The following is a 9,362-nucleotide window of genomic DNA, read 5'->3' on the forward strand; positions in this document are numbered from 1 at the left end:
CTTTACTGTATGTCTATGTATCTATCCACCTACAGTCCGGTGAGCTACAGTCAATCACCCCAGACCCATGATCGAAATATACCACTCTTCATGAAAAATAATTGTATGGTTTTCGGAGAAGTTTTTTTTTTTATGCATGTAGTTGATTTTTCTTTTTTTCTTTGACTTATTTTTTCATTCAGATTTGGGGTTGAGTTAGCTTTATACCAAGAACATGAATATGATTTCCACTGCATTAGGAAACACATTAGATGCACTCAATAAGAAAGGTCCTAGTCTGTGTGTTTGTGTCTGAGTTAATAGGCCGTGCATACAATTGAAATGAAAAGAGCAGCCATTACCTGGGGGTGTGTTAGCCAAAAGAAGATGCTTTTCTACCTCCAATGGGCCAACAGTCAGTAACCCTACAGCTCTTTGTGTTCATATCTCTGCCATTCACTGACTCTTTAGTCAGAACTAGACCAAACAGAACAAATATAACCATAGACCATTCTGTCCTTATTTCTTTCTGCAGTCCATACTACTAACTAATAAACCAAATATACTATTGACAGCATCTAAAGGGCTGATCAAGAGAGGCTGGGAAAGGCAGGACTATTGGCAAGGACCATAGAGACATGAATCCACACCCTTCTATTTCTTAGAATTCTTGGAAGCAAGTCAACAGTACCTTGATGGATGGTTTATTATTAGTTTCCCATGTTAAACATATTAATAATAAGGTGCCTGGTTTCTACAGGGACAGATTTGAAATTTCACAATCTCATCCAGCTAACAAATTCCCAGAAGTTTAATTTAAGAATTATGTTCATGTTAGCCATGCCCTGTGGATAAACACATTCAACGCTAGGTGCTGTGACAGGATCCAATGTAATTTCATGGGCACACTGGCACATTTCAGCATTTCTATTAAATTAAGTTACTTTGGGTTAGAAACCTTAAACAAGCATCTGGTGACAACTCTGGGGGGTTCATCAGGTATGTATGATGTACTGACATCATGTTAAAACAGCATATACATTATGCTTAAAGATAGATTTTAACTTACTGAAGAGCAACCTACACAAAATTGCCATTTACCTGATAGTTTGGATGATGCAGGAAATAATCCGGACATCCGGCCACAGCCATGTTTTGTGTTTCTCAGCTCTTTCGTACAATTTGCTTGGTTGGACCAGTTTCGATACAAGATGGACAGAGCGGAACCTGTAGAGGAAGAAGAGCAGACACATGGAGGTTAGTGGAAAACTACAACAGAAGGAAGGGGAGGGTGAGAAGGTCCAAGAGAGGAAGGATGAAGGAAGGAGAGGAAGATGAACTCTAGGTTCTGAGGAGACAGATATAGCGCAGAGCACTTCTTAACCCACATAGACCCACAGTAAACAACATCAACAAGCAACAAGGGAGGAACAGTGTATGGTTATAAATTGTGAGGTGTAAGCATAATAACTGAATCTTATTCAAAATCTACATATATATCTCCTCTTGTCCTGAAATTATTATTTGTAACGCACTACAAATCTTGAAAAAGCTACTGTGCGACCAAAACAAATCCAAAAGAGAAAGAAAAATGTTTTGATCATTATATATTTGCACCAATCCAATCCAGCTTTCCAATCAGATAAACATGGTTTAACAGTAATTACTCAAACTACCACGCTTTCATATTTGATTTCCACTATCAGGTAAAGATAGTTTCCTGGAGAACCAAGTCTTATGACATTAGAAATGTGGGCAGAACCCTGCAGTGATTTGTGGCGTAAGGATTATTGCTGAAGGAAGGCTGAAGACTCTAAAAGTTAGAAGCTTCCCTCATTGTCTTGTCATTGGATTTTCTAAAAAAATTTACCATTCTGACCCCGCCGGCAATCTGCTGAGGCATAGTCTTTGTAAATGGATGTAACTGCAATACAAGTTACACCTCAGGGGACTTTAAAGGGGTTCTTCTCCTCTATGAAGCCTCCTTCTCGGCCATCCTTGGGTCAAAATAACCGCAAATTCAACAACATGGACTTTAGTCTATTTGAACTTCTTAAAGTGGGTATCCTATTAACCTCTTGGCACTGCTGCCACTGAACAAACACCTGTAAACACTGACCCAAAAATACTTTGCAGGCACCTCTCCAGGTCTTAAGTTAGACTCTGAGGTATATTTGGAGCCAAACAGCTCGGGCTCACAACTATGATGGTCTTTTATGCAGCAGTTCATGACCCTCTGTTGGTATTTTAAAAATATGACCTGCCATTTTATAGACTACTAATATTATTTCATGTTTGCATTGGCGGTTGTGAGCAGGCTGCCCTTGTGGCCATAGAGTGTGTATGTGTGTGTGTGTGTGTATATATCTGCCTGTACATGTGTTTCTGCATGTGTACGTGTACTGTATGTGTTTACATATTCTGAGCATGTGTGGCTGTGCATGGGTGTGTAAAGGCTCTATTTTTAGGACTTTTCAGGGTCTTTGAGAAGCTCTGCTTGTGTTTCTAGAGTTGTGTGTCTTGCTGCCTCTGACCCACTAGTCGGATCACTGCTCCAAGTAGAGTCATCTACCACATTGGAAACTGGACATACCGTTAAACTGCTAAACTTTCGCATAAAGGTGATTCAAGCTAAATGATAGAGTGGAGCTTCGTATGGCCTGTTGTCTGACCACGTCAGAAAGCAAGTGTTCATAGCTGTTCCAAAAAGCCACTCTCAAAGGCAAGGAAAAGCTGGCTGACATAGTGAGGGGTAAGGTGCAAAAATTATTTAAATACGGGCAGACAGTGTCTCTGAGAGGCCTTCATGGTGTTGCGTCCGCTACTAAAAAACCTACTACTTGTGTGAAAAGTGAAAAAAGAGAACTGGAGAGAAAAGTTCACTGTTTATTAGATTGTTGATTTAGGAAAGTTATGGAAAGTGTGCAAATTCAGATATTGACCCCTTATGACTAAGTTAGAAATTAGAGATCAAGTCGAAACATTGACTAACTTCTCATGACAATCCTCGTCTTTGATAAGTTTGAAGTGCCACTCACAGCTCCCTCTTTACAATTTTTTTAAACTAAAATGTTTTTTTGTACTTCCAAAATTGAGCTCGCAAATAATGACCAAACCATGAATGCATTCTAAACAAAGAGCCTGGCACCACAATCACTGGGAACGATAAAAGGGCTTGTTTGTAATGAGTGTGTGTGTGTGTCTTACTGTGTCAGTCCATGTGTGTGGCCTGGCCGGATGGCATGACAGCTCGTCATTTACACATTATTTACAGACACACAGTTTACAACAAAAACAAAACAAATTAACATCAGCCTAAACTCTCAGAGCAGCCCCTCATTAGGCGCCACACACACTTGCTGACTTGCTGTGGCTGAACTGTATGTTTATTATATTTCAGGAGTCAGGAGGTTACACTAGAGGGACAGAAGTAGACTTCAACTAACTACATTAGAAGCTAAACAAAATGATTGTGCCTAAAGCTTAAATCTTTATCAAAACTGCCGCTTTCATTTCCTGGGGATTAAATATTAAACATTGCACAAATTAAATGTATGGCCTTTTAACATCACTGGTGTAAATTCTGCTTCATCTGTGCATGATTAAACATGGGAAAAAGCTCAGGCGTTCCATGTAGCATTAAAATACCTTGCAGCCCAAGTTTCAAAGTGCTCATACGTGCCACTGCGACTCGCAGTGACTGATATATTGACCAAACACACACGCACCTATCCTTAATTGCTCCCTGACACAATCAAAGCCATTCCAGCGGAGGGATTAGACCCTCTCAGAGCCCTTTGATTCAATTCCTTCCACTTGAACAGTATACTGAAACATAACCATCTCTGACCTTGACAGTGCAATTATCCGGGCGGTGTCACCGCAGTAGAAAGGCAGACTTTGGGGTACAGCAGCTGTACCCAGCGGTGGGGTGACAGCATCTGGGTTAATTAAAGTGATTTCACTCAGACTTGCCTGAGGGAGAACGTTAGCTGGTGGACTTCAAACGCAAGGGCCTTAATAATACCTATCATGAATAATAAATTCTTTTCAGCGCCAGTACCGTCCTGCTGAAGGTATTTTACCGACATCCATCTGATGTTGTGGGAAATTTTTAGTGTGTGACTTATATTATTTCAAAAAGGACTGTGGTGGACCTGTACTGGTGATTTTAGCCCATTACCTACAAATACATAAGTTAAGTTAAGTTAGACACTAAATGTTTAAGTTTCACACACCTTCAAGAAAGCTTTTCAAAATAGTTAAAGCTACTTAACTTTACCACATGATATAATGTACACATATTAACAATACATAAAACAGGACCTTTATGACTACTGTGATGGATTAGCAGTGCCATGCAATTTTCCAGTTGCTGCCAAGATCATAGATTACAACGAGAAAAACATTTCTGCTTTAGAAAACAGTAAGCTGCAATGTGACGTATATGTGGTTTGTACTTAATGAGCTAGAACACTATGCAACACTGCACTCGAGCCAATAAGCCATACACAATGAGACAATTATTCTGTTAGATGTTGCTTTGCTCAAAAGTCAGTTTCATTTCACTTAAATAGTCTCAGAGCATGTATGAACCTATAAGGTATATTTTATAAAATTAGTCAAAAGACAAAAGCTACCATTGTGGTGAAACTCTGTCAGTGTGACGTGATATATTGGATGTTACAACATATAAAAGGTAAATGAGTCATAAGTGAAACTAAACTTTAACTTTTGAGAGGAATAATAGCCTTTGACCTGCCTGTATTTTCCCTGAGCTCTGCAACTACAACCAACAAATACAGCATGATGTTGTAAAGTGCAACTGCTCTTTAACTATCACTAGAAACCTGGGACATTTAAGCCTAATTGAAACAGTAGAAACATTTCCCTAAAAGGTTCTCCTCTTTTACATAGTGGTTGGATCAGTGGCTGACCAGCTCCCCAGACCAACAATGGATGTCTCCACTTGCAACCAATACCATGAGGGTAAATATGTCATTTGAAGCAATGTACTGATCCAAAATGGAGCGAGGGAATGCAAAGCAAACACAAACTTTTAGACAAACTTTTGCAAGAAAATATTTCTTTGCAAATAAGAAATATACATTTAGAATCATGTATATTAACTCTCATTATGGTTTCAAATAGTCATTAGTTATTTAGGCCACAACTTCCTCCCATATTAAATAACAAGTTATTAAGTTTTTCCCTTCCATAAGCCTTTCCAATGACTCCAATAAAAATACCTAGAGTGGAAAATGGAAATATTAAACTTTTAACCTCACATTCTGTATGTAGGCCAAACCTGAAATAAATCAGAGTCTTGTGAGCTGCACTGCTTAACATGCCTTATAAATGAGGGAGTCAGTTTGTTTTCTTTAAATCTGCCTGCCTGTTGGTCTGGTTTGTCTGTCTGAACTGTCAACCTGCCGGTTTGTATTTCTGCCTTTCTATCTGCCTTCCTGCTCAGTATTGTCAGCCTGTCTGTTTGTCCGTCTCTCTCTCTTCCTGTCTGCTGTCTGTACCTGTCTGTGTATTTACCTGCCTGCCAGCCTCTGTACATTTCTATGAGGCGTTTTATATATATATTCCTGTCCCTTCCAAATAGTGAGGGTTATTTATAGTGGGGCATCCAGGAACATACTGTAGTTTAAACTTGTGCAGTGTGCAAGCCAGACAAGTCAGTCTCAAGTCAGATGCTAGAAGAGCTCTGTTACAGTTCACGAAAGCAAATCTATTTAAATGGTAGGAAAGAAGATCTCTACTGACTGACTCTAAAACTCCATCCAACATTCAGTGTTACTGAATTAAATCAAATAGGCATGTGGCTCAGTTATGTAAGGTGTAAGTTTATTCTACTTCTTATCGTCTTCTTATTGTTATTTATTCTGTTGCCAAAGCTATTGCTGAACCAACACAGAGTATTTCTTATTTCTTTTTTGGAATAATAGAAATGCTGGACTAAGTGTGTACTGTGGAACTTACGTGTTCAAATCCAAACAAGAAAGGCTTTAATTACAGCATGCATGTAAGGCAGAAACCTGACACCAATATGGAGTTACTGATATGGATTTTTTCAAATATGTCACATCTTTAACAAAATAACCTCATTAATAGCCTTTTGGGTTACCATTGGAATGAATTAATTATTTTTCACACATGGAGCCATAAACCAAAACCCGACAGTGCTCGATGGCAGCGTCTGTGCAGCTCAGATGTGCAGCTGTGTCAACTACTTTCCCTGTGTATATAATTGTAAAATGTGTTCATCTCAGTCAACTTGACTTCAGCTGATTGGACTGGACACAGCTTTACACAGGGCTGTTCAGCTCTGCTCAGTCATCTTTGGAATGCAGAGTGCACATTCTTTCCATACAGGGTACTCAGTGAAACATGTGCAATATAGCGAACCCCAACCTCGTGAAATGGCACACATTGATTTGTGGGCCAGCCAGGGATACTGTGGAAGGTGAGGACAGAAAGTGAGACACATATGGTAAAATATGAGTGTGCCTACCTAACACAAACATACACACAGATTGTAAGCTCCCTACTCAGGTTTCATAAGGTCAAAAGGAGACTTTTTTTATGCTGCTAGGGGTCAGGTAGTGTCAGGGGACAAAGTGTTTTATCTGCTGCACCCTGGGGTAGAGGTCTGCACAAGACTGTTGTTTCTGGCTTGCACCCAACCGCTCCTGCTGGATTTCCAACCATTACCAACCACTCCTGATGCAGATTCACAACAATGCAGGGATTCTGATCACCCTCTGATATCTTGTGTTCTATGAAAAATCTGTCTGCCCCACCTCACAGGGAAAATGTGTGTAAACCTTAAGGACTTTTTAATGAGAAATGCTAACACGGATGCTCAGCTGTTTAATAAGCCATGTTAATAAGTTGTGATCTAAAACAAATGTCACTGGAAGTCAAGAGAAACAGCTAGAGGCATAGTAAAGGAAAAGTAGATAGGATCACATCTGGTTTCTATGTTAGTTAATGTAATTTCCCATTGAGACAGATATAAAGAACATTCTGGAAAATGTGACAGTGGTAATGTGACTGGTTGGACTTGGGATGTCACTTTTTAATGTTACATAACATTTAAACAAAATTGATGTCACTTGACTTTTATTAATGTAATACTGTACCTGATGGATATGTTTTCCTGGAAGGTTACATATGGTTTACTGGAAGATGGTGCATGCACACACAAGGTTAAGCCCAATAATTAACAGCCTCTCATGTTTTCATATGTGAAATTTCATCTTGTGATAATGATGCTGACTACGTGAGAATGAATACGTCCCACGCCCGTCGCATTTGTGTTGGGTCCCATGGGATCTGTGGAATCCCACTGCAGACTGGGGCATCACTGGGACAGACAGTACAGCTGGAACAAGCCTGACATCACTTATCTTCAAATGGAAATGTCAGAGGCCTCAAGAGAGCCAGGGGGAGCAGTGAGTGTACACAGTGCATGTATGTTCCTATATGTGTATGTACACAAGTGTATACTCTGTGATTTAGTGTCTATCTCAACACATCTGGGTTTGTAATAATACCTTGACCAGTTTATCCAACATAAGTTGACTTCTTCACCAGAGATAGCCTTCTATTGATGAATGTCCTACAGTCCAACTCCAGGAGGGTCCCAACATTTTTGAGTGGCCTGACAGGTGAGATTGGTGTCAGGTTAAGGAACTAAGAAGAATTAAACTGTAATAACAATAATAAACAGCTCTAGTTCTTGCTAATTGGGGAGTTCAAACATTGAAAAAGAGAAAACCCTGCTGTTTAAAAATGGGTTGAGGTAAATGTATCTCAATTAGGCAGATGGCTATTTGGCTGGCAGCTGGTGCTTATGACCCTATGCAACTATAAATCTGGTGCTTTTTTAGTCTCACACACCCACAGCCGGTTGAGAGCAGCCTATTCTATAATGTCAACGGACAAAACTCAGGTGAAATGAGTGGTGAAGGATGATACAAGATAGCTGGGTGGCACTAGCTGTCTTGTTTAGAAGAACACATATTTAAAGCTGGTCTCTCTAATCTCATTAGCATTGTTTCCACCAAGATCAGCCAGCTTGTTTCTTGATAAACCAATTGTGTGCTACTTGCAGCACTTAATGACAGACGGACAAAGTTAGCAGCTGGCTGGTGAAGAGGAGGCGTTTAGCAGCCAAAGAGATGGATTTTTTCCCCCCAGGAGTAGGTGTAGACCAAAAGAGAGCTAAAAGAAGAGTGGCTATTTACCAGATGGCCAGCTTGTTTCTCTTGCCCCCAAGTAGACAAACAAAATCTCAGGTTTAAAGAATAATTCAAATTAATAAAAGTTCAATTATTAGAATCCACACCAAAAAACAACAACCACCTAATAATTAACTTTTTTCAGGTCCCTGACACACATTTTTCTAAATCTAAAGAGACACTGGTCACACCCGTCTCTCAAGTACCATACCCACAAGAATCACCGAAGCCTCAGACTCCCTGATTCCCACTATTAACCCATGGTACACTGTAACACACCACCTCTCCCTCCACGCTACAAAACCCTCGCCCTGCCCCAGCTCCCCCGTCCGACCCCTATCCTCATCAGGATCCAGAACATAAACAGCAATCGTAATTCAAGAAATGGCACAGATTTAACTTTGTCTGAGGACTTGTGCAGAGCCCATTGAAGTGAAGTGAAGTGTACTGACTGTAAACCCAACCAGAGAGAGAGGTTAATTATTTTACTGTTTATGTTTAAACTAGCCAGACGCCTTAAGTGAGAATAATGAGCCTGATGCTATGAGTTATCAAAACCTCCTTTGGCGATATATGGAAATGTACTGTATGTGAGACAGGGAGTGGTATGGGTGGAAACATAATTTGCCTGCTCTACTTTATTGTGCTGCTGTAAGCTAGAGATTCCCCGATTTCCACTACCCTTTAGTTCTGAAGACAACCTTGAAATGTATTTATTTATGTGCCTGCAACTGACAAATAAATCCTGAACTTGAATGTGAAAATATTCTAGCCAAGCCATTAGATAAAGAAAAACTGAACAGAGTTAGGCCTTCATGCAAGTGTAGATCACCAAATAAAGATTTTGAAAATGGTCAAACCATGAGAATTTACCATAGGTAATGCATAGTATCTGCTATTGTTTTGGTCTTTGGTGTGTGTTGGTGTTTTTTTGTCCCTGTTTCTCTGTAGGAGTGTGCCGCCTGTCGAATGCAAGATCTTTGACGTCAACCCGTAGGTCCGATCTGACTGGTCAATGATGTGGGCTCGGCTTGTAAAGTGTCGCCCGCTGATTGGTTCTCCCGGGGAGCTGCAACATCCGCCGGGGTTCAAAACGTCGAGCCGCGCAGAAGTCTTCGACAGAATCCTTAG

General features: G+C 40.2%; 1 protein-coding gene across 1 annotated transcript in view; it reads right to left on the minus strand.

Moving 5' to 3' along the window:
* grb10b (growth factor receptor-bound protein 10b) overlaps positions 1-9,362 on the minus strand; it is a gene marked incomplete in the record, with an annotated part of 57,656 nt that overhangs the window by 43,430 nt on the left and 4,864 nt on the right. The window contains 1 exon segment of the mRNA XM_035673022.1: positions 1,081-1,206. Within this exon segment, the coding sequence (XP_035528915.1) occupies positions 1,081-1,131 (51 nt within the window).

Source organism: Morone saxatilis, unplaced genomic scaffold, assembly GCF_004916995.1.
Source record: "Morone saxatilis isolate NCDOM2014 unplaced genomic scaffold, NCSU_SB_2.0 Contig24, whole genome shotgun sequence".
Classification (NCBI taxonomy): domain Eukaryota; kingdom Metazoa; phylum Chordata; class Actinopteri; family Moronidae; genus Morone; species Morone saxatilis.